Genomic DNA, 26,383 nt, shown 5'->3' with positions numbered 1-26,383 from the left:
TCGCCCTGACCCCGGTTCCCCCTGCATCTCCAGCAGCGGGAGCGCGCCCCGCCCTGCAGACACAATGCGGGAGCGGCCCGGGGAGGCCTCTGGGTGCGGTAGTTCCCTGCCCATCACCTGATGTCGCGGGCAGGCGCAGCCGGGACTACAGCCCCCGCCAGGCAGCGCGCCCGCAGCCGGCTGGTGCAATCACACCTTAGCACGCCCCGGGGCCGGGGCCAGCGCCGGCTGGGGAAAGGATGGGTTTGCCCGGGACTCTTTTAGAGCACTAGCGCGGGCACTTCTGTCGGGGCAGGGGGCTGCAGCGCTATTCGGATGTAATGGTGGTTTCTATTTCTAATTCTGCTCCTGTGGTGGCATCGCAACACTGCAAGATCGGTTGTATCCATTGCAGTTAAGTTTGCGGGATCTGGACATGAGAAGATCGAGCGTGTACGTGTAACTGTGCCAGCTCTTCGGCATTTCTCCTGACCGCACCTCCTGCTCGCGTGCATCTGACTAGCGCCCGGTTCCGACTACAAAATACACCGATCCCCAGCGCTTGTATCCTTCATCTGGTTTTGGGAGCTACCCGAACGACCATGCATCGGTTTGTCTTGGTTGCCAGGCAAGCTGCGGCATGGCTGTGCGGCCGCGGGCCGGGGGGCTGCCGGGGCGGAAGGACGGACATGGCTCTGCGCTGCGCCGCTTCGCTGGCGGCCGGGCGGCAGCCGCGGGGTCCCCGGCGGGAGGGGACGGTGCGCTGGAGCAGCGCTGCCAAGGCCTCCGCCGTGAAGATCAACGAGAAGGCGAGCAGGGAGAAGATCCTGACGCTGGAGTCCATGAACCCGCAAGTGAAGGCGGTGGAATACGCGGTGCGCGGCCCCATCGTTCTGAAAGCCGGGGAGATCGAGAAGGAGCTGCGAAAGGTGAGGCAGGGGCGGCGGGGCGGGGCAGGACAGGGCAGGGCGCTCCCCGCAGCCGCACCGGCTCTGCCCCGGGCGCTCCTCCGCCGCCGCTCCCGGCTGGGGATGTCGCGGGGCTCGGCGGGGACGTGACATCCCGTGGGGCTGAGACGTGACCCCGCGGAAGCCTCGGGAAAGCGGGAGGCACTACGAGTGCCGCTGCAGGGCTTCCTACCTAGTTAAAAACTCTCGGAGCACAGCAGCGTTTTCCCCATCCCTCTGCTGCCCCGGGCCGCGGCCGGACGCGCTCTGCCCGGCCCGGCCCGGCCCCGGCCCCGGCCCCGCTCCGCTGCGGCAGCCCCGGCCCCGCGCCCCTTCCCACGGGAGGCGGCAGAGGCACGAAACAAAGGAACCCTGCGGCCGGCTACTGTTTATCTGGTGTCACTGGCTGCCTAAGGCAGATACGGGACACCCCCATAAAGCAGTGTTTACATTTCTCCGTCCACTTTGACCCTTTGCTGCAATCCCGTGTCCTTTGTGTTATACAAGGGCGTGAGTGACCAGCTTTCATCATGCTCATGGAGCGTTTAGGTCGTTCGTGAGGATTTTAGAGATCCTGCCTTGGGCGGAGCAGGGAGGCACCGGGCTCCTGACAGGTGAGCTGGCCCGGCTCTCCAGGCACTGCTCCGGCCTCACCCAGCGCTGCTCTGGATCATCCAAGGAGATCACCGATAATGTGCTCCTTTTTTTTTAGTTGCAGAAGTTGAGGTGCCCGAGGACAAACCTTCAGAGCTCAAGCACTCAGTAACGCTGCCCAAAGTTGTAGGTGGTTGGTTCTCTTTGGCAGATCAGATAATAAGGCAGGTCCTCAGGGTCTGGGCCAGTATGTGCTAAATAAAGCATCCAAATCAGTCAGTGCTTATATTTTGCTCTTCATATTTCTTTTTTATTCCTCGAGTATTGAAACAAAAGATAATAAAAAACCCTTAGCAATACAGACATGTCTTTTTGCCTCTGCTGTTCAAACCACAGCTTCCCCTCTCATCACAAGGACACACTTATTTTTGTTTTGATGAAGCAGAGTAGTTTTTCTATTATTTTAGATATTATTCCATGCTGTCACTGCTTTAGAGAGTCTTTCTAATACCTTATTACAGGTACTGCAAGGCCATTTTCATTAGTTTATGTAAAGTGCTTTGAACAAAAACGTGCTACAGCAATTCTAACCATGAGAGTAAACTGGTAATTCTCTGGTCTTAATGTTACTTGGTTCCCCTTATTTTAGAAGGTGAAACATGTTTTCAGTTCACTGTAGTATATGCATCAACTATTTATGTCTAATTCAATAGTTATTACAAATAGCTTCTTTTTTTTTTTTAGAATTTTACTTTAAAACTTCAGAGTGGTATTGAAGAATTAATTTTGGAACATATGTTTTGATTTTTGCCTCAAAACTTGTTTATAAAGGTGTCATTGTGTTTATGCAACTAGGTTCCCTAGTGGATGCATTTTCCAGAGTATAAAATCTTCCAGTGTTCTCACTGAGCATGTTTGTTTTCAAGTTAACATCACAGAGCAGGAGATATTACTTGACAAAACAAATATAAAAGTTCCTTCACAAACTCCTCCTAGCTCCCCTGCTTACTCCAGTTACCAGCTGAATCACTGGCAGAAGGAACAATCTTCTGTGCACTTTTGAAAAAATATAAAAATATAACAGCAAATCATTGGCAATCACTTTACTAAAAGATTTTCATGTCAGTTTAGTGTTGTGCTTACTTATGTGGCATTTTCCATTTAATTTTTTTTTTCCTGGAACCAGTCTCATGACATAATGTTTGCCATTGATAATGGCTACCAGCATTCCTAGAGGTGACTATGCTTTAACACAAGGCAAACAAACCTCCCAGCTGGCAGGGAAAGAGGACAAAATTACTGCAAAACTTGAGACAGTGTATCTTCAGACAGCAATAATCAACTTCAGTAAAAATCCTTTACTTGCTTCCACACTTCTCAAGTTACTCATTCCTCTTTGCTTTTCTGAGAAAAATCCTGTTACTCATTCTCTTGTTTAATCAAGCTGTCTGCTAAAGCATACAGTATTGAGTAATACCTAGGTTCCTTATAAGTAAAGTATTATAGGTTATCTAATTGGGGTTTTTTTGTGTGTGTGTCTGAAATTTAATTCTGTGTACTCACACATCAATGGCACTTCTTTGTTTCCTTTCTATTAAGTTGTACAGCTTTTTCCATCCCTCTCACCCTTAGCTCACAGGGTTAGGCCAAACACTTCCAGCAGAATTAACACTGCTGGATAAAGGGAAGAGGCTGAAGTGGTTGCCACTTCAGGGAAGAGGAAGGAGATGCCTCACAGCATCTCTAGAAGTCTCTGACTGGACAACTGAAGGGATATTCCTTAAAAGAACTAATAAAAGTGAGGCATTAGTTTTAGCTCTCGTGCCTGGGACTAAGCCAATGTAAGTGACTAGTAAAATACTCAATTAAAGCAGATTAAGATTGATTGCCCAATACAGGTGGGGCAATGCTGGATTTCACAAGTTTTGTTGGCTTGTGTCCTGTATTGATCTAGGTGGAAAATCAGGGGTTTGATTTACATTGTCTTTCAAGATGGAAATCTTCATGCAAAATCAGTGATTGGATTACTTTCCTGAGCCTTTTTTTCATAATTTTGAAATTGTGTCATGCTTTGAAAGTAAAAACCCTTTTTATCTTCCTCTGTGCTATTGGTAGCAATCAGCTGATTCTGACTTACTAAAATGACAGAAAGAACTAATTCCAACCATTTTCCTTGGTGCTTTTGGCAACTTTTTAAAGCTAGAGGACAGGCATATTTTAATAAAGGATTACACTCTAAATAGAACACTATCAAATAAGACCTTTCTTCTACCCCCTTTGTTTAGACTTGCTAACAAATGGCCACTGTATCAAGTCTTGACTTTAATTACATTTCAGACTAGAAATTTGCTCCTGAATACAAATTCAATGCAAGAATAAAGCAAGGTCTGAGAAGAGCCCTTCTCTTTACCTAATCAGAAATAACAAACTAGCTTATCTTTACAGAGGTAGGACACATACCTGATTTGTTGCTTTGCATTCATGCTAATTTTAACTGACCTTGTTATGAAAAATCTCTTCATATCTGTTACTCTGACATTTCATTTATACACTCCTTTTCTCCCCAGTTCCTGATTGGGCTTTACATAATGTCATGTTCTGTGTTAGGATAAGCTGCCTTACATCTCCTTGCAAAGTGTGTGCATATCAAACAGCATTTCAGGATCCACAGGTCAGCTCAGGTGACATTGGAAGCAGGGCCTGGCCCAGTGTAAGGCACACAAGGTCCTTCCAAACTTTTGTAGGGTAGAAGGGGGGAGAGGGTTGGTGTGCAGAGATATAATGGTAACATGTAGGGAGTTCTTTCAGATAGCACAGGTGGGTAACACATCCCAACCCTGAGCCTGGAGCCATGGGCCTTCACTGGCATTATACAGTTTCTATACACTGAAGGCCCTATTTTGCTGTTACCTTTACAGCAAAAGGGTTGTACATTCATCTCATGTGCCCACGCTTTTCATTTGCATAACTATTGCAAATAGGTTCCTGTTTCACATTTATTCAAGCCACTTGTTCACTCCCTGCATTGCTATTTAGACAATAAAACTACCAAAATCCTTCTACTTAGGCAGCTGAAATCTCAGGCAGCTTCTCATAAAGTATTTTGATTAAAATACTGTGAAGTTTTTTTCCCCCCCCTCACTAATTCATCAGACTTTTAAATTGAATAGAAAAAATCTGACTTAGAATCCAGCCTTAATTGTAAATGTGAGTTGATTGTGTCCCTGGGAGTTTTGGAAAGATAAAACACAATTTAGACAATGACATGCAGAAATATAATTTAACGTGCCAAGAAAAAGAGACAAGATTGACTGGTACACCCAGTAATGAAAGATGTTAAGCTTAAATTACCATCCTATAATTTTCTGCTTTGAATACGTGACTGTGTGCACACGAAGGAAGTATCTTCCAGGCAAGAGCATCTGACCTCATTAAGACAGAACTGTTGTTCCTCAGTTGTCTGTACATGTTGCATACATAAGTGAATCTGTAGTAAAACCCACTGTTTTTAAGATGCCAAAAATTACTGCAGATGAAGGTGAAAGAAAACTGGTTTCAAGAGCACAATTATCAAAATCATATTTTCAGAAGCTCACAACCCACAGAAACCAGTTTTTGATATTTTCTGGTTGAGTACACTAGCAAAATTTATTCTAAAATAGACTTTTTCCAGTAACTCTCCAAGTTAAGAGGGTCTTAATGTCTAATCACTTTCTAATGAGCATTATTTTAATTCTATTATGAAATCTGGTGGTTTATCTATATAGGCAAAAATTCTGAATGCATATCCACTTAGATCAATGTGTCAGGAAAAAGTAACCTGAGGACAACCTGTAATCTCTGAATCAGATCTACCAATTAATGGTCAGCCCCACTGATTTTCTCATGTGATACGAGGGGCATGCAAGTCATCACTGCCATTTTCAGTCAAAATCCAGAATTTGCCTTCTCCTTCCTCCCAAAACAGCTAATGTCAGCTTGAATTACACAAGCATAATACAAACTCAAAGCCTTACTCCATGGGAAGCAGGTCAGGTTTATTTTTCTGCTGTAAGCTGTTTTAATAAAAAGATTGGAATGCTTATTCAGGTCTTCAGGTCCCTATTAGTTAAGGGCCTCTGGGCAGTGCTTTCTTGGCCTCTTGAGAGGAGGAGAGAAAAAAGCAAGCAAGTAACTTGGCTACTACAGCATAGATCTCAGCTATGTTGAAATGTTTGGGTTTGCCAGCTCTGATTGTAGAGCTTGTTTGTGCAAGTCACTGCAAAAGCAGTCTCAAGGAAATAGTACAGTGTTTCATAGTGTGATGTTGTTGCCTGATAACCATCAAGAAGAGGCACAAAAGCAGTGGCGATGAAAATGAAACAATTGGGAGCAGCCAGGAGCAGGCAAATTCTGAAATTCAGAAATAGCTGTAATACCACGGTTCTCTTCTGGGATTAAAAGCAGCTCACATTTTTGTGGCCTCCTCAGGGGACCTCTTTTCAGTTCTTTCCTATTGCCATTATCAAATCCACAAATACTCTCTCCAGAATGATGGTTTTCCTTTGAAAATTGCTGAAGATTTAACAGACAGTGTCAGGTCAGTTTGTACCATTCTTTACTCTTTCTGGGCACGGTGGTATTTTGCAGTTTGCCAGCACTGTCAGATGGTACCTTTGTAAAGGGAACCTCCAGGTACACTAAAACTCCTGAGAGACAAAGCAGCTCCTGGCAGGGCATTGCCCTCATGATCGTTCTTTGGGGGAGGGTGTGTGTTCTGGCATCACATTGCTTCTTTGATCAAGTAATTCTCCCAACACTTCTTCCATCATGACTCTCTCCTTGAGAGACAGCTCATCATCTCATACTGTTCTCCTCTCCTGATGGGTTTCCTGAGGCTCTGGGGATGTCTAGGGGAAGAAGAAACTTCCCCAAACCTGGTTAACTGCATAAAGACTTCTATTGACTTCATGCAAATGAATTCTAGTTCATGTATAAAGCTCCCTTCTCCCAGCTTTGTGTGCTATTTAGTTGTTAGAATAATTGTGTCTGGCTTGCTTCAGGTTTCATCAGGTTTCTTAAAAGATGCATCAGGTTTCTAAAAAGAGCAGAGAGACAGAAGTAACAGTTGAAGGAAGTAATTTCCAAAGAGCATATTCCAAATCCTGGGAGATTCTTTTATTCCATTAAAATCCTGTAATTATCCAGAAGATGGCTACTAAAAGACAGCACATGTTTATATTCTCTCTTTTACATGTGGAGGTGAAAGATGGCTTCTATAACTTTAAAAAAGGGCTACTATCATGGATCTGTTTGCTGACACTGTCAGAGGAGTGGCAGGAACCTGGCCTTGTTCCGAGCTGAAGCTGAATCACGTTGTGAGCACAGTGTGAGGCGCCACCAAAGGCAGGAGGCTGGAGCAGAGCTTGTTTTGTAGGGCTGGGCATTTCTTCTCCTTCTCCTCCTTGATGTGGTTTATAGCCTCTTCACAAGGCAGGAGAATCAATCTGGAACTTACTGCTCACGAGTTTGTTATTAGAGCTCCTGTTATGCAAGCTTCCCTTTTGCAAAGCTTTGCCTGCTTCAGTGCAGCCAGGCTGCGTGTGGAGCACACCTTGCAGGCAGAGGGAGGCTGTGGGACTCCAAGTGTGCTCAGGCATCCCTAGAGGAGAGCAAAACAACTCCAGTGGCCCAGTTCCTGCTCCCCCTGTGTGTTCCTTGGCTGGCAGGGGCATAACTTGTCTCAGCTCAGGTGTGTTGCTGACACAGTTAAAGACTGCTTAGCTTTCTGCAGTGAAATAAATCTGTGACCTGTTGCAGCCCTTTTCCTGCTGCTCTACAGTTTGATACTGAGGTTATCACATTCACATTTCTTCCTTTCATACAGATCTTTCCACAGACCTTCCAAAAAGTATTTGGCATAACCCTCCCCTTGGATACCCACACCCATCACCACAGGAGAAGCCTTGACACAAGTAGCTGGTGACTGATGCTGCTTTCTGAAGGGTCTGAGCAGAATTCTGCCTTGAGCCCGTCTGCAGAGTCTCAGGCACTGCCTAGACTCCCCTTGCTGCCAGCTCCTGATAGCCCTGCTTTGAGGTTTTGACCCATTAACATTCGGCACTTGTTCTTGCCTGTTGTTGTTCTCTTTTCCTTCTTTTTGAAATAGTATGATGGGACTTTTTGTTCTAAAGAACTTTTTTAGATTTTTTTAAGAACTTGTTTAGAACTGATCAACTGATCTAAGCAACTTCTGATACTCCTTTATTTTCCATAGAAAGACTGGAAATCAACTAATAGAAAAATACTAAGTGGTCATAGCAATTTTTGTATAGATTTCATCACTAGGAGAGGATATAGCAAGTCTCATGAAGACAGTTCTAAAGCTGATATTAACTTGTCAGGGAAAGAAAGGCTCCAGTTATTTAAAAGCATTTCTCTTTTGAAAGACAAAAAAGACAACAGTTCTTGTAGCTGAGACCAGGAATTACAAATTAGTCAAGAGAACCATGGGTCTTTAAGTCCACGTGGGAACTGTGTGTACCACACAGAAAACACAGCATTCCTTCTCTAACCAGATTTTATAGTGTGAGAACTATAGTGTATGGTTTGCTATTTGTTCCAAATCCATCATTTGAGAAGCAAAGGCAGTGTGAGGTTTGTGGAGTAGGTGATGATCCTATACTTGTAGTGAAGGCAAAAACACTGAGCTTGGCCCTAGTAAAGATATAAATGGCATCAGTGCTAATAAGCTCCAACATTATTTATGATAAACATGACACAGGCACCAAAAAGGTCTGTTACCTTTGTTTTAAAGGCTGTGCCACCATATAAACTCCAAAAGTACATTATGAAATGCCAGGTACCTTTCAGCATTTCACTAACCAAAGCAGCAGCTTTTTTTACATTGCAGAGCACAATAGTATTTGTGAGTAAAAAATATAATTAGTCTAATGGAAGGTATTTCTAGTATTAGGGAGTTGGTTTGTTTTGGTTGTAATCTAATAAATTTGAGTATTTCTATTTCATGTTTCTATTTTCTCAGACTGCCTAACTTCAGGCAAAGAAAATATCATCCATATTCCTTAACAGATTTGTATTACTTTGCAAATCTAGTGAAACTGATTCAGTTTGCTGTAAGGACCAAATGCAACCAAAATATGTGGGAATTTTTCTTCATTTCAAGCAAATTGAATTTGTTCTTCTTCTGCATGCACCTTTCTCTTCCTACTTATTTGTGATCAGAATGAAACAGTGTTGTGCTGTCAGTGGACCCCAGATAGCTTGAAGAACACACATTTTTAGCCATTTACATTACTCATAAATTACTAAACTTCAGCCTCAGATAAGTGTAATGTCTGTCTGGCATCCCTATTTCTAATTTTTTATTTAGAGCTGAAATACAGCTCTTAATTTAGGGGCTCACTTAGGTCAACAAGCATAAAAGCAAATGACTTGATGGACTCAGTGTGTCACTTTCAATTATTTTAAGTGATCTTTTTTTTTTTTTTTCAATTGCTGCTAAATGTAAGGCCATATAAAATTGACCCTTTGAATCAGAATCATGTAAGCTCAATTGTCTAGTCCTAATCTCATTTCTAACTACATATTTAATTTTAAAATAAAACCCTAAAGGCTCTCTTTATCTCTCATATCTATGTGATGGGCTGGATCCATCCACTGGGGTACTGGGGATTGTGCAACCTTGAATCCAACTTTTGGCATACCTGGGAATCTGTATCCCTGGTGACTACCTGTATGATTGTTATTTCCACATCTGGCTTCTGGTCTGTCATTGAAGTCCAACACCATAGTCCGTGGTGGGAAAGCAGAAATTAGTTAAGGCTTGCCAGCTACATATTCTATATCCAAATCCAGTAATTGGCTGTAGCTACATGGACCAGGAAGAGGCTTTCTGAGTCCATACCCAGAGCAAGTTCTTATAGGTTACTTTCTACAGAAAATGAATCAGTCTGATTTTGCAGTTCCTTAGTCCAAGTGACAATTCTGTCACTGTTAGAATGCCTCCCTACTACCTCTGAAATATACATTAGAGCAACTCTAAATTTATTATTGCCTCTCTCACTTCCTCTTCTTGTAATGTTGGCCCTTAACTTTCAGTTAATCTTTTTTATTTAAACCACTGATGGTTTTTTCAATCAGCCTTTTTAATGCCCTTATTTTATTTTGCTTTTTAAAGAGCTGTGATTGCTAATCAACATTCATTAACTTCTTTCCCTGTGTTCTCATGATGTATTCAGTTTCTCACAGGAAAAATGGCTGTCTGTTCAGATTTTGGAGACTTTTGGAAGCTTTTAAATATTCATGGTGATCATTTAGCACTTCTGTTTATCATACAGAGCCTCACTATGATATATTTTGTGAAACATCTCTACATGGAAAAGAGGGGTCATCACACAAGGGAATACTTAATCTAAGTATAAAATAAATAAGCAAGAAGTATCTTTACTGTTTTTACTCTCAAAGAACTAAAGCTCTTGAGGTTTATTTTATTGGTGGTTTCTCAAATATCCTCAAGTCTTTTTAGCTTCTTGACTGATCCATCCCTCCCTCAGGTGTCTCAAAGAAGTTGCTCTAATACTGACAATACTCAAAATGCCTTTTGTTTCCATCTTTTCCACTTCAATATGTGGTTTCCAGCCAAGTCAGTCTCTTACTTGCAGCTAGCAGAAAAATAAAAGCCAGCCTATCATTTAAAAATGTGTCACAGTCAACAAAATTTCTGTAAATCATTTAAGATTTCCTGGCAGTGTTGTATAAGACATGCATTAAGCTTTACATTAAACATTGTAGTTGTTCTGAGATCAGGCACTGTTTAGTTACAGCCACATGACAAATGCTGAAAAAGAATCCTCTACTACAGCCCTAACAAAACATTCTGAATTATCTCTTTCTAGGGAATCAAAAAACCTTTTACTGAAGTGATTAAAGCCAACATTGGAGATGCACATGCAATGGGACAGAGACCAATCACCTTCCTCCGTCAGGTAAGGCTACTATAAAATATTATTATTCATTTTTTATTAGAATGCTTTGAAGCTGTCTGATATAGGTATTAGTATAATTGATTCTCTAGATTCAATTAGACTTAAAATAGTTCTCTTGTAAAGCATTTTAAATGCTCATTTCTGAGCCAAAGTCCTATTGTTTGCTGGTTGTCCTCTTTTAACAGTAGCTTTCCTTAGTTTCCATATCATTCCCCACCCACACTTTTTCCTGCCACTTCTGTGTTATCAGTCAGCACATTCATTATCAATAATGCTCTTCAAGAAAGGAAGTGGTTCTCTTTAAAGAAAAAAACAAAAGCCTTTCTTTATCTGAGGGAATACTTTGAAATCTGCACGTAGCTGGGTTCAACTACTTGTACTGGTCTCATTTTGCACATTTTACCTCTGGGCAAGCTAATTGGTGGGTTAACTTTTAGGAACGATTACAACAGAATTCATATTTGTATACTATTCCTAAAACAAAAGGTTAAAATGAGTATTATCTTATTTACTGAGCATCCCTCACACCCTCATGTAAACTCCTCTGTCTATAATAATGTAAATTCAGAGAGTTCCAGGACAAACTGAAGCCTTGTAATGCTGAGGGTCCAGGTGATGAGATTATAAAATCGAGCTATGCAGCAAACTAGGGAGACCTGAGCTTCTTATAAATTATTCAAATGTATTACAGGTTGTTCCAATGTTGTTAAATAAAATGGGAAATCCTTTCTCCCCATGACTGTGTGCACACATGGATCAATTCATTGTCATTGTCCCACAAGATGAAAACAGCCTGTCCAGATTACACCATTTAAGCATAAAAATGAGAGAGACTGGAATAAATTAAGCTGATCTCAAGAGAGATGTCTCAATTCTTTCTGTCTTACATTCCTTCATTAACTTAGTTCTGCTGGGTTGTGTTTCTACTTTTAGTATGTCTATGTCACCGCTTCTTTTTTTAATTAAATATTTCCCATGAATTCAAATAAGTAAGAACTAGAAGTTATTTTGGGAAAGGATTATTAGACCATGCCATTATGACTTCAAAATTTGATTGTATTCCTCAGTTCTGCTTCATGTTTAAAATCTTGATTTCTTGTCAATAAAAGTGAGCTAGTGATACACAAAGAGCAGAGGATAGAGCTGCTTAGAAATAACATAGGAATAGTTAACTTAGCTTTACTGTGTTTGCACTATGCTTAGCTCACTTGGAATCTTCACTGTCTGTAACACAAGTAGTTAATAATTCTAGAACTGTTTTTATCAGCTTAACTTGGAACCCGATAAAATTTTTTCTCTTCTGTGAGAACAATCCTTTAAAAAAAACCTACTGCAAACTCTTCATCAACATTAGCCAGTATTTGTGATCTTCTTTTCCAAGGAAAGTTAACATAATATCATCAGCTTAAACTGACCACTGCAAAGTGGCCAATTGACATGTTCTTGGCACTGCAGGTAGTGGCCCTGTGTACATACCCAAACCTGCTGGACAGCCCGAGCTTTCCGGAAGATGCCAAAAAGCGCGCCAGGCGGATCTTGCAGGGCTGTGGAGGAAACAGCTTAGGTAAGGCTCTGTTCTGGTGTTAGGAGCAACACAGGTGGTTCAATATCTGCAGCTGGTGGGGGCAGGTTTGCAGTGTGACCTGCAGGTGGTGACCAGTGGTGTGAATTTTCGGTGGGACTTGTCCCAGAGGAGAGGGTGAGGGTTATGCATCTATAGAGCCCTTACAACAATAACATCTAGACATAACTCCTAATGGAATGCTGAGGTTTTTGTACCAGGAAAGTGGCAGAGAGTACTAATGAGGCTCTGTTCTGTTGGTATGACATCTCTTAATCCAGGGCTCTGTGTCTCCTATAAGACTAGGTGGAGGGTTTTACAGTTTTTACCTTCTCCAGTTGTTTCTCTGCCAAGGAGCCCACTGTCCCTGCAATGCTGATGTCAACAAACAATTATGTCCATCTCAGCTGATCCAGTGCACACTCCTGGATCTTAATTTTGAACCATCAGTTCAAGTATGTTTTTTGGGGTATCAGAAACTCAGGTACCAAGGTGATAATCCTCTACAAAAGGAAAGCTATACTGCTGAAAGTCTTTTACCTTGCTGAGATAGTTTTAATTAAAGGTGTGAAAGCTCTATTTTCTCCAAGGTAAAATAACTCTTGAAAGAACTACAGAGCTCTGTTCTTCAACCACTGCTCCTACAAGAATGCACATCATATCCACATAAGTACAAACTTTGCATATTCATTAGAAAGGAAATGAAAGAGACAATTTCTTTCTCATCTAGTGACTGTGCTGCCTACCTGTACCTAGCAAATGCCACAAGAATTTCTGCTCTGCAGATACTGCTACAGTTGCTGGGTGCAGCAAAGAATCTGGCACACTTACCTTCTTTCAAGTAGGCAAACAGTGACATTTCAGAGGACTTATTACAGTAATTGGCATATTTCTTAATCTTTGTGATGGCAGTGCCTATTTGCACTGGTATATTTTGAGAGTAGGTGCTATGAAACTTAATAAAATAAACAAAACATAATAAAATAAACATAACATAAACAGTGATTGCATTAGCAGTATTTCAAGCTTGACAACACAGCCTAATACAGAATGTGTTCTATCTTCACCTTCTTTGTATTGGTTTGTCTTTTAATGTAGACCATTAAAAACACATTATGAAAACTGAGAAGTTCCTCTAGCTCAATGGATGCCTTTACTGTATTACTTTGGAACAATAAATCCACATAGTATTGTTGGCACATAGGAGTTACTGGGGATATATTTGAATTTTGACTCAGTCTTTCTTTGTAGTGATTGTCTAATTTAGGGATGTGGAAGGAGTTCTCAGAATGAGTAGTCTTGGCCCCTTGGTGCTCCCTTCCCCTAAAGGGCATGGTGGCATGGGACACCACAGCCCCATGTTGTAAAGAATTCAGTCTTGCATAATATTTCCTGTTCTTCAGAAGATCACACATTTCCCATAATTTCTGTTAGCTCAGTAGATTCTGAGGAAAGAGGCCTGAAACAATTTGCAGTATTTAAATAAGATGATAATTCTGATTACACACTGTTCATTTCAGTGGCTAAATTTGGGTTCTGGAGCCTAAATGTTTTTTAATTTTGAAATTATTTATGCCAAGAACAACTGTACCTCTAGATTCATGACCACTAAAACCACTGTAGACTTTACTGATGTGCTGTACTGGTTTCTGCCCCCTCTCCACCCTCCCTGTCTCCAGTAAGATGTGTCAGCCCCTCCTCTTGGCCTCTGGAGCTCATCAGCCTCTGTTCAGCCTCCCAAAACATGCAGAGGCACGGGGAGGTGCAGCTGAATGGAAGTCACCCCTATCACTTTGTTGGTAGTCTGACAACTTACTGCTATTCTCTTCATGGCTGAGAAGGAGAAATTGCCTTTCTTGTGAAAAAGCAAAGATGAAAAACTGGCCCCGCTGTGTTGTGTTCAAAACCTTATTTTTTAACAAATTTGTCAATCCAACACAAAAGTGAAATCACTACATATGCTCAAAGCCATTTGAAGTGTTGCACCTATATCTATACCAGCCTATTTAAAGGTATTAATTGTAAAGTTAATATGAATATGAAATCTCCTCTGGAAGTGAACTAGAATGCCCTCACTTCCAATGAACACCCATTTGGAAAAACCCTACTCATGGTTTTGAGCCTCACTGCTCCCAGGCCATGTATGAAGGCTCAGATGAGTCCTCAACTTCTCTTGTGTCCAGACACTCTGGGATTCTACTGACACCACTTACTTTGCCTGTGGGATAACTGGAATACCTTTCCAGGCATTTGAGACATCCCTCCTGTATATAAAAATACTTAATATATGCAGCTTTTGGGGTTGGGTTTATTTATTTGCATCCCACAGTGCAAACACGGGTTCTAGTCAAAGCCATCAACTGCGTACAAGTAAGTGTAGAAGTACAGTGCAATTAAATGTTCTGTATGTCCTCAGAGTGGTAGGACTCGGCACCCAATGGAGCACAAGACAGAAGCACAGCTTAGGTTTGTTCCCCTCCTTTAACAGCATCCTCCTGGCTGTGGTCAAAGACCTGTGTACAGACCCAATATAACTTCCAGTCCTGTAAAAGTAAATGTTTAGGACACCAGGGAACTTTGTGCCCTGAATCGCTATTTTATCCCATGCAATTGTGCAGTGCTTGCAAAAGTTCTTTGTCTTTTTAAATCCTGCTTTCACAGAAGTCCTACCAGGCAGACTACTAGCAGATAACAGAGTGATAAGAGTTAAGTCAGGCATAATTATTCCACTCCACCCAACAAGCAAAGATTCTGCAGCTTCCTGACAGTGTTCTAAAATAGATGTACACTTGTCACTTCTTTGTCCATCAGTCTTAGGCTTCATAGCTTGGTTCATTCCTCACCTTGACCTAGGTTTGTTTTTACTCTTTGTTGCACATTCTCAGCAGTGATGCTCACAGGCATCTAACATCTCATTTTATTTATGATTATTAGTTGTGCTCTGTAAACTGCACATGAGATTGGGAAGATTCTAGACATTTCTGCTGAAAAGTGGTTGTGGGAGATGCTGTGGGGGAAGGAGAGAAGCAGTTTAGGATTTTTTTGGTTTCAGATGGTGGGAGAAAACGATATGTTATTTTCATGTTGCAAATAAAACCCTTATATTTATCATGGATTAAAAGAAATTACTTTCCTTTCTATTGTGCATGCTACCACTGTTCCTTGTTCCCATTACTTAAATAGGAGTTTGTTTACATTCAGGAGTGCTTCCAACATAAAGAAAGCAATTGAAAGATAGTAAAAATGGGATTGCTGTCCCAGTTTGCAAAATAGGCTTGAAATCACACTTTTTACCAATCCAGTATGTTATTTTTGTATTTTAATGATGCTTATTATATTTGTTTACTTCCAAATTAATTCTTTTGCTCTGTGAACAACCCAGCTCCCTTTCCTACTCCATGGAAAAAAAAGCAAACTCATCCTGGGGATCCATATAACTATGGCTCATATATACAGACTACTCCATCCAATACCAGCTCAGGAGTTTTGCTAGTAACAGAAAATCTGATGTCCATTGCACTCAATTCTCATCTCATTTTGTATTTTTCACAGGATCCTACACTTCCAGTAAAGGTATAAATTGCATCCGTGAGGATGTTGCTTCATATATTGAAAGAAGAGATGGAGGGGTTCCTGCAGATCCAGATAACATTTACCTCACCACTGGGGCAAGCGATGGCATTTGTGTAAGTGTTCAAATGGAACGTGTTCCTTCTTGGTACAAACTGTTACCTCTGCAAATAGAGATCCCTGTTGAACCTCTGGTCTCACCAAATCCTGTGAGTTTGATCTGGCAGACAAGGAAGCCACATTCAATGAATATCCAGTCCTTTGAACAAACCAGTGAACCCCCTGTGGGAATGTCAGGAGCCAGCTAAGAAGTGTGTGCAAAGTCTCTTAGTATACATTAAGTTGTACCTTTCTGTAGAGGTAATGTGAAATGAGCTACAGGTGCCTAAATATAAATTTAGAAGATTCAGTGCATACAGACTGTATAATGGTTGTTCTCAGTGGTTAAGCCACATAAACACTGAAGATTAGAGGGTATCAGTCAGTGGGAAGAGCAAAGAGGGAATGAACCTCAGAGGTGAGAACTCTCAACTCTTCTTCCAAGTAAACTCTGCTAGTGCAGATCATTGCCAGTGAAAATCCCAAAGATTTATTTCTGTTTGTGTATTTTAGTTTGTTTGAGAAAAACTTCAGGTTTTGGGTTTAAGCAAGGTTCAAAGGTGGCCCTCAGTTAAGACAGGAATACCAGTCTCTATCAGACTGCTCCTTTACACAGACACATTTACTGACAGCGCAGCAGCACTTTGGCTCTTAGGAAGGCAGCCTTTGGCAGCGTGTTGGGGAAGGTGGTTTTGTAAAGGACATCTAGTGGCAGAGCTCAGAATGACAGCGATCCGGCAGGAGCAGCTCTCCAGAGCTCTGCAGTCAATTGGCTTTCCAGAGTTTCTGACACTGGCAGCTTGTCAGGAATGGCAGCGCAGCACAGCTGATCTGCACCATGCCGATTTGATTTCACCACTGATGTAAAGCCAGCACTGCAAGTCTCATTCTTTGGCCCTTCTAAAGATAACAGCTATTGTTTCACACCTCAGGGGAGAGAGAGTGTTAAGGAGTTTTTAAATATGCATTTGGTCCTGATTATATGTTTTGGGTGCTTGGTATTTTTAAACTCGTGGTGGGTACAAAATTATGTTGATTATAAATCATTAGCCTAGCAGCTGAGTATGTGATGAGAGGCACAGAACAGCAGATTTTGTACTAGAACCACAAAGAAACTAAAGGATACTGCTGCTGAGAGAAAAGATATTTTTGGGTTTAGATGCCAATTACATGCTGATAAGGATGCTTGCTTTGATTACACCGGTACTTCAGAGTTCTCCTGTGGTTATAAAGTTGTGCGCTGTTTTATTTAATTCACATGTAAAAAGCCTCCACATCACACAGACATTGGGCACAAGGAAATTGTCTGGACTGACCTTAGCACAAACATTACCTTTCTGCCTGTATCTTCTGGGCATAAGCTACATGTGACTTTATTTCCATCCCAAGAGATGCAGACTTTGGTCTGTTCTGTTACTTGAAAATGAAAACATAATTGCTCCTGATGTAAAACAGGTTTCTCTGTTCCAAGGGAGAATCTGCACAGGCCCCAGTTCTAATTTCTGGTTTTATTTATTGGTCCCTTGTGGTTAATGAGATAAAATGAATGGAAGGCAATAAGCAAGGACTAGCTAAAGCTTCTTTGCTTACAACACGGTACAGCAAAAAAATAATGATCTTGATATTCCTGTTTCCAACTTGCCCTCTAGCCCTGTGCTCAGAATGTTTTTCCTAAATTTTGTAGTTGATCAGGCACGATCTTTGGAAGTTATGACGTGAGAGGATTCCATTAAGCTTAGACCATCCTCACTCAGCCAGTAACAACTTGAAATAAATAACTCTCTTTGACTATCTGCTTCTAGGACAGAAATCGACCTTAACTCTACACTTTTTTAGGAAGTTTATTAACTGATTCCAGAGAATATTATTAATTCCAGTGCATGACCTTTTTTATTTTTTTAAATTCCTACTTTTTCCCCAGGCAATTTTAAAGATTCTGATCTCAGGATGGGGCAAATCTCGAACAGGAGTGATGATTCACATTCCCCAGTATCCCTTATACTCAGCAGCCATCTCTGAGCTGGATGCTATCCAGGTGAACTACTATTTGGATGAAGAAAATTGCTGGGCTCTAAATGTGGACGAACTTCGCCGTGCCTTGAATGAAGCTAGGGCATATTGCAATCCAAAAGTCCTCTGTGTCATCAACCCTGGAAATCCCACAGGTCTGTAGGAATTTTCTTAAATGGAGGGGTTTTAAGACCATTTGCTTTCCTTTTTCATGCATTTGACATTGCAGGCAAATCCTAAGTACATATCAAATATGTTGAGCTGAATTCTGGAGATCAGTGCCCTAAGTAGGACAGATTTTACTTTTAGAAACATATTTTCAGTGTCCTGGAACTCCAGAAAGGAGGGAGCAGATTCACTTCACAGGATCCCATTTGAAGCCGCTGCTTCCACTGAAGTTTTCCAGACTTGTGGAATGACTTTCAGTCCCTTTTGGTCTTTAGGAAAGATCTTGCTTCTGGCGTGGCCTGTAGCCTCTTGGCTTGTGAGAGGCAATGACTGTAATACTCAGAACTCAGAATTTAGCTTTTTGAGGAGTTGAGGTAGATTGGTGAGAAGCTAGCTCCCTCCTAACCATCATGCATGGGAGCTTGTATGATGATTAGCTATACACAGAGTGCTCTCAATAAGTCCTTGATTGAGTACTGTATCTCACACTCCCTTTGCTTGAGATGAACTAAGTTACCTTGTACCATAATTCTTCCAAAAGTGCTCCTTAATTTCATATTTAGTGAACTGAATTCTAAATTCAATAGCACTTTTCTGAGGAAGAGGGAAATCTTCATGAAAAGTTGGTAATCTAAGTAGGTGTGGGTGAAAAGATTTGTATGTGTACACTCCACTAACTTTCTTCTTGCTTTAAAAATCAAACTACAGGACAGGTGCAAAACAGAAAGTGCATTGAAGATGTGATACACTTTGCATGGGAAGAAAAACTTTTTCTTCTGGCTGATGAGGTAATGAAATAACCTGTTCTCTCAAAAGCACAGCTAAGGGTACTCATATGAGGTACTATTTTGTTCCGTGTGTGGCAGTGGTGTTTTTTAAGTCCAGGGAACAGACTCTCTATTATCATATTAAGACATGAAGAGACATGCAAGATTCTTAATATCAAAGGATCAGTATAACAGGTGGCTTGACCTGGGTTTGAACTAGAGAGAAAGTGTAGGGGACACAAGGAAGAACTTTGCTGCAACAGTTCTAAAAACCTATGTGGTGCTCAGACCACTTCAAATGGAAGAAACAGAAAGAAAATCAATTCAAACATACAAGTAAAGGTTGACTCATCCAAAGAAGCTCACTGTTCTCCAAAGGCCCAGCCTTTAACTGTGGTCACATCAGATAAAAAGTATCATTACAGTAACTATTACTTAACAAAGAACCTTGTGTCTTTTAACAGCTTTGAAGTTTTGAGTGTAAGGACTGTTTCTTCAGTTCAGATCTGCCTCTCTAAAAGGCCGTGTTTTATCCTTAGTTGGGGGAACAGAGCACATTAATGTCTTCTGACTGTTCAGGTTTACCAGGACAATGTGTACTCTGAAGGATGCCAGTTTCATTCTTTCAAAAAGATTCTGTATGAGATGGGACCCGAGTACTATAACAATGTTGAGCTGGCCTCTTTTCACTCCACCTCTAAGGGATACATGGGCGAGTAAGTCTGATTTAGTTTTTTTTATTTCATCTTCCTCATTAATCTGGTGGGACAGCGCTTTCATATTACTGACCTGAAGGTAATCCACCATAATTAATCCTCTATTAATTTTAACTAAAGACTATTAAGAAAAACAAGCAGAAAGTAATGGATTAACTCAGTGATTTTTAAAGTACCAAATAATAAGCGTGTTTATTTCAGACACCTAATGCCTCAGTCCCACAAAGGTGAAATCCTACAGTCCCAATCTGGATCTGTGATAAAGGAAAATTGGCCTCCAACATTCAAGGGAACAGCTCAATAATCACTGGGATATTACAAATGTTTGGGTTCGTTTTTTTTGGGGAGGAGGACATGGAAGAAAAATAATTTTTTTATTTAATGTATGCTGCTACAGCCATATGCTCTTGTCCTGAAGATTAAAGATCCATGTTAATTGTTAACTTGCCTACCAGGGAAGCTGCATGTCTACCTTTATCTCTGTGTGGGATACTAGGACTTAATGACATGTCATGCAGCTCCATCTTAAACCATATCAGTGTGGCAGCTGTTTCAACAAGCTGTATCTTAACTATTGTGAGATTCTCATCAATTGTCTTTCCACTTCTGCAATAATTTTCATTGTTTTGTTGTATTTATAGACTTGAAGTTAACCGATCTCTTCTGTTCACTTTGTCACAGATGTGGCTACAGAGGAGGTTACATGGAGGTCATAAACTTGCACCCAGAAATCAAAGGACAGCTCGTTAAGCTGCTTTCTGTTCGCCTTTGCCCTCCAGTCTCAGGACAAGCAGCCATGGATATTGTGGTGAATCCTCCAGTACCTGGAGAAGAATCTTATGCACAGTTCATAAAGGTCAGCAATAACATGCTTGTTCTTTTGTGTATTTCACAAACCTATCCTAAATATTGGGAACTCAGATTATGCACAGAGACCAAAGAGTCTTCTTTCGTTTCTCCTATCAAATCAAATCAAAGGTTCAATTAAGATGATCTCTAAAAAGAGCCAGGAGTGGATGCTGAGGAAGGAGACTGTAAAAAGAGAGCATACAGTTAGAGACTTCTGCAGGTTATTGCCTGTCTGCATCACTGTAATTGTACCCTGCTAGAGCCTTTTTGCACCACTGTTTTTAAGAGCACAACTGGAATTTGGAACATTGTTTGCTCTAACAGCTCAGCAAAGCCCTACCAGTGTTTCATTTGGGGAAGGCCTTTTGAAACATCATAATTTCTCCTGGTGTTTTTATTGCTACTTGAAATGTGTCCAACTGAACACCTTCCTTCTAAACAGGAGAAGGAATCTGTTTTGAACAATCTTGCCACAAAAGCCAAACTAACAGAAGACATGTTTAACAAGATCCCAGGAGTTCACTGCAACCCCCTTCAAGGAGCTATGTACGCTTTCCCTCGGATCTTTATTCCTTCCAAAGCCATTGAGGAAGCAAAGGTCAGTCAGTCATTCTTACCCCAATCCATTTTAACCTCCTGTGCTTGCCACTTCTAATGATGAACTTTGATTCCAGAGATGGAGTACAAAAGCAGTATTTCATGGCTGTGTATGATCTTAAATGTAACATGACCTTTATTTGAAGAGAGCAAAAGAGAACAGATCATTTCATCCCAGTGCTAAGGCTCCCAGGCTGAGTGTCCCCACAAGGATCTTGGTGTTTAAGTCACACAAGTAGCTGGCCCTGTGCAGTTCCAAACTGCTGCTAAGGGGACCAGCATGTGTGAGTGGCAGTGTGCTACTGATCCTACAAGAGAAGCCCCATTCACCAGGAATGGGAAAGAGGGCTGGAGGCTTCCTTACAAATTTCACCTTTTTGCCTTTGGGACAGTAACCTATGTTAATAAATGATAAGTCTTTCTGTTCCTAAGTAGAGCTCTGAAACCTAATTTGTAATATTCATTTTTTAGAGAGAATTTTATTAGCACAGCTGAGAACAAAAATAGGGCTGTTTTTCAGCTGCTTATTTGATTAGGTATATAACCTGTACATATTTAAGAACCTCTCATAGTTATTAATCAGGGGACTTCCTAGGCAGCAGATTATTCTGGGGGAAAAAAATAGTAACTGCCAACAGAACTGGAACACACAGTTCTCAATTTAATTTAATCTTATCAAATGTCAGTGCCTTAGATTTTTCCAAGTACAACTTTTAGACTTCTGACAAAAGTTACAAGCAAGTCAAGGGGAATAACAAAATTACCTAAACCCTTTCTTTTGAAGTGAGTTTTTGTGTAAATTCTTCAGCCCTGTTCCTCCATGAACTACTGTTAGCTAATTCAGTGTGAACTGCCCCATTAGCATTTGTTCCTCATCTTCCTTAGTAAATTGAATAAGAAACTAATAATGTAACATTAGGTTTCAGGGGGAAAAAAGCAATCATGAAATTCTGTATATTAGGAATATTTTGACTTCAATAATTCCAAGGCATCCATTCCCTTAGGCTCATAAAATGGCACCTGATATGTTCTATTGCATGAAACTTCTGGAAGAGACTGGAATATGTGTTGTACCTGGAAGTGGATTTGGCCAGAGAGAAGGAACCTACCATTTCAGGTACAGTTTCTGTTTGGTTAAAAGCAAATTAGCCGTAGTAAGCAAAGTATCATCCCAGTTCTTTCTGTTCTGATTAAATACAAGGATTTTTATTTCAGTTTATGTTTTCTCAATTTCCACTGGACAGTTTCTGTGGACTGACAGCAAGGTCAAAGACCTGGTCTGCTAGATGAGCTATACAAGTTTTTATGGTGTTTTCACAGCCTGCTGGCATAATGTTATTCTGTTTTTACATACTGGCATTTGAAATGCCTTCTCCAGGAATACAAACAATAGTAATATTTTAGACTTTCATTTTAAAGTTGACTCTGAAATTACAAAAATTGCCCTGTATTCTTCTGGGGAGAGGAGGGGGTTAAGCTGTGTTTCCATATGGAGAAACTGCATGAAAAATGCAGTATCTTGCCTATAAATCTGCTCCTTACACACTTTGTATAACTTTGTTGAACTTTAGTTCAACAAGATGTTGAACTAAATATTCTAATACCAAAACTGTTGCTTTTGCTTGCAATAAACAGAACTTTGCTCCAGCCAAGCCACTGATAGTAGAATTTAGCATGGAATACAGTCTTCCTCACCCTGTGCTGCATTGTTTCTGTGTGTGAAACCACAAAGCACAGGGTATCTTTAGCCTTGGCAGTTGTGCAGCACAGGCAGCTGGGTCAGATCCCTGGGTACATCCAGCTCCAGGGAAAACCTGGAGTCTATTCCTGCACCAGGGTGGGAAAGCCATTGTATTCTGTAGGTCTTGCAAGCAGCCTGGCATCCACACCCCATAGGATTTTCAAGGTGTGCAAAAGAAGGGGAAAAGGGACTAAAACCTGCAGAATGGGATGTTGCATTGTTTTAATGCTTCTGAATTCAGGTTTCAATTAAAGAAAAAACGTACATTTACTCATAACTGACGACTCTTAAAGCTCAAAAAACTGGGTATAATTTGGCATAAATGCCCAATGGTGGAAACTGAGTTGCTCTTATTTCTTACTGATAATCTTCTACACCACTCAAAAGAAAATAACAGTTCTTGAATTCCTGAATTCTAACCAATAGAAACAAATTGCTGTAGTTTAATAGTATAGTTCAATTAAAGTATAAATGCAAAAAAAGAGAGAATAACATCAAAAAGATGTTAAACTTAGCATGTTACTTGCTGTGCCTTGAGATTAATCAAGATCTTCAAAGATCACAGTTTAGTTGGTTCTGAAGAAAATATGGGCTGGTTTTTTTTATTTCTTTAAATATTATTTTTCAGAATGACCATTCTTCCTCCAGTAGAGAAGCTGAAGATCCTACTGGAGAAAATGAAAAACTTCCACATAAAGTTTCTTGAAAAATATGCATGAAACTACTGTGGCTTTTCCCCCCTCATCCCCTCCCCTTCAAGGCAAATGCAGACAATGAACAATAATGTGCTGAGAATGTGCTGTTTATCTAATTTAACTAAATTCAAAATAGATACAACCAGACTCAGATACTGCTAGAACTTATTGGACTATTAAAATTATGTCTGGTGTAGAAGACATTGTTACACCAAGTTTTTTTTTAAGGGGAATGGGAAGAATGTGAAGAAAACGGTGAGAAGAAAGACTCAGTAAATGTTTTGTGCCTTGAAAGTTACATTTGTGAACTTTTGACTCAATAGGTTGGGGAAGGGAATTGCTCATTAAAATTACTACTGTCATGTGGGTTTTCTTACAAAACAGAAGTGCCAAGCTCAGTTGTTTAGATAGGAATTTGTTTCCCATCTTAATGTTCTACTAAACAAAAATCAAAACTCCTACATTATAGGCATTGCTTGGTTTAATTTTTTGTTGGTTTTGTTGTTAAGTATGAAGTGTTCTCCAAACCTGATCAAGAATGTAGGGAGAGCACACTTATTTAAAAAAATCTTCAGCAGATGTGTGCAGATACCTTTGAAATTCTGCTGAAAAGAAATCCTGCCATCCCAGCACAGCTGGAATGGAATATACAGTTTTGATCAGAGGAGTGAACGCGGTGTCTGCTTGAACAATATTTTTATGAAACTGAACCATAATAAGGAATACAATCTTCTTCTTCCTGTGCTATTCAACACATGATCCCAGCATAAGAGCACTGAACACTTCCTGCCATAACAATTCCTGAGTCTCCTGTTAGCCCACATCTTTTATACACATGGAACAGAATAAGTTAGTGTCTCAAAGCAGATGTGAGTACAGTCAATCCTTTCAAGCAGGGTAAAACACAACCCTTTCAGAACTGCTCTGTCTGTGGGGAGCATTTGCTTGGAAACATCACACAGCCCCTGGAGCTGGCCAAAATCCAGCTGGAACTTGCAAGGACTGACATGTTGTTACCAGGAGAAATGCTGGGGCTGATTCCTAATGAAGAGGAAGGTATTTAAAGGAAAAAGTCTTACACCAAGCATAAAGATAATGAAAGTACAGCTGACACTTAAATCTTCCACAGTCCTGCTGCTGTCTGAACAATCCTGAGTGCTTCTCAAAGCCCAACTGAACAAGGTGACTATCTAGGAGTACAGCTGAGTGACTCCACTAATCTCTGCCAGCTTCCCTGCAAAACAAAGGACAGCTTCTGTTTCTCTAGAGCTGGAAGCTGGACACCTTCTGCTAGCTCTGATAAAGGGCTAAAGGAACAGAGCTTTCAGTATTCAGATGTGAAAGCATTAGCATTTGTCAGGCTTAGGCTCAGCTGTTACAGACTTTATTAATCAAGAATATCACATTCAATCTAGTCATTTATTTTAAGTTATTATTTAGAAGTAAACTCATTTTAATGTCTACTGGCACTTTGTGAGGCTGCTGTTGTAGCTGGTCCAACACCCTGTGCTGATCCAGCTTACTAAAGCTAAGGGCTAGAGAAACACCACCCAGAGGAAACTGTGCCAATTTCTCACGTGAGGAAGATGGGATCCTGCCAGTAACTGTCCTTGTCACAGCAGCCCCGTCTATGACCCAGCATTAGCAGTGGCTGAGCTTCTCACAGCTCCTTACTGAGGCCTCTGAGAAGAATTTATTCCTCTCAATCACCTGCCAGGGGTCACAGGTTATAGATGAAAATGGCATGGCTGCTACACAAAGCTACTGTGGAGGATTGGAGAAAAAATGATGTTTTTCTTCTCAGAGCAGTGCACTTCTGGGAGGAGAGCACACTGAGAGCACTTATGCTGCTACCATGCATTGAAAAATACAACCTGCCAGCACCCACCCCTTGGCATCCTTAAAATGCACTAATAAAGAAAACAAACCCAGAAAGCAAAACCGTGGGAGGAGGTCAGAATAATGATGTGAAAATAAGACAAACAGCACTTTCCTGCTCTAGGAATGTGTCCAAATCAGATCTGGCTTTGGACTCTTAATGCAGTATAGATTGAAACTAAGATCTAACAATGGGAGTTAGAATATTTTTTATATTTTTGTAACTACAGCTTTTTCATGGGGTAGTATTTGTAATCTAATAAGTCAATAGATTTTATATTTGCCTTGCATTTGCACCTGATACTTCTGGAAAAAAATGTAAAGGTTTACAAGTTTATAATGATAATTTACAGGTGTGAAAGGCATTTTGTTTTAAGTCGGGACAGTAATTCTTACACTTTTGAATCAAAATATAATGGCATAAACTGAGTTTTTTCTAAACATTCTATTATGGTGCCTTTTCTGTTTCTGACATTATAAGGGATAACAATTTATTCCTGATGCATCTCATATGGAAGGGTGGTGATTTCTATTGTCCATCCACAATATTTGTATGTATTGTGAAAAGGTTAATGTGCATTTTTGTGGAACAATCCTGTAAACCTAAGACAAAAAGGCTTGTTTTCCATGTCTTTGAAATATTTCATTAATAACAGACAATTCTTCCTTTCAAATGCATGCTTCTAGGTTTTATCTTCCTCCAGGTGCTCCTTATAACAGTACTTCAGATGTATGAGACTTCCAAATAATAAAGCACATGTTATAAAACTGGTAATACTTCTCCATTTTCTATGTCACTGGAACAACACCGGCTGGATTGCACTATTACACATTTAATCCCATGTTCAAAACAATATTTACTAATATTTAATACCCATGTACCAGATCATTAATTTCTGCATCACTCCAGTTTATAGACTTGACATTTGTCCAACTTATTACCACAAAACTATTCCCTACAAGAGCAGAACTGTAGAAAGAGATGGTCTTAGGCAAGTTCATGCTCATAATTAATTCTGTAATGTAAGGACTTGTAACCAGGAGTCAAGCAAACCAGACTTCTTTCTTCACAGAGATGATCAGCCAGGCAGCTGAGGCTGATCAACTGTGTCCTGAAAGCTTTGGTGAGGTGTTGTCAGTTCCCTTTTTAAAAAACTTCTTACATGGCTTGTAAGAAATTAAACTTACAGAGCAGCACTATCTAGTCTTTTTGCAGTGACACCCC

General features: G+C 40.6%; 1 protein-coding gene across 1 annotated transcript; it reads left to right on the top strand.

The window, feature by feature from the left end:
* Nucleotides 1-228: 228 nt before the first annotated feature.
* GPT2 (glutamic--pyruvic transaminase 2) lies at nt 229-25,925 on the top strand. Its single transcript, XM_084215176.1, has 11 exons — nt 229-908; nt 10,418-10,507; nt 11,963-12,071; nt 15,621-15,754; nt 17,659-17,902; nt 18,624-18,703; nt 19,262-19,398; nt 20,080-20,254; nt 20,690-20,845; nt 21,849-21,961; nt 23,214-25,925. Exons 1-11 carry the CDS (start codon nt 582-584, stop codon nt 23,302-23,304), a joined length of 1,656 nt encoding a protein of 551 aa, XP_084071302.1. The 5' UTR covers nt 229-581; the 3' UTR covers nt 23,305-25,925.
* Nucleotides 25,926-26,383: the final 458 nt, after the last annotated feature.

Source organism: Fringilla coelebs (genome assembly GCF_963513975.1).
Source record: "Fringilla coelebs genome assembly, chromosome: 14".
Lineage (NCBI taxonomy): Eukaryota > Metazoa > Chordata > Aves > Passeriformes > Fringillidae > Fringilla > Fringilla coelebs.
The sequence above is the reverse complement of the archived record's forward strand: the minus strand, read 5'-3'. Positions and strand labels throughout refer to the sequence as shown.

Coding starts and splice junctions, on each gene's coding strand:
- GPT2 (XM_084215176.1), top strand. CDS start 582: ATGCATCGGTTTGTCTTGGTTGCCAGGCAAGCTGCGGCATGGCTGTGC. Junction 12,072..15,620: donor CTGTGGAGGAAACAGCTTAG/GTAAGGCTCTGT, acceptor TATTTTTCACAG/GATCCTACACTTCCAGTAAA. Junction 20,846..21,848: donor AAGCCATTGAGGAAGCAAAG/GTCAGTCAGTCA, acceptor CCATTCCCTTAG/GCTCATAAAATGGCACCTGA.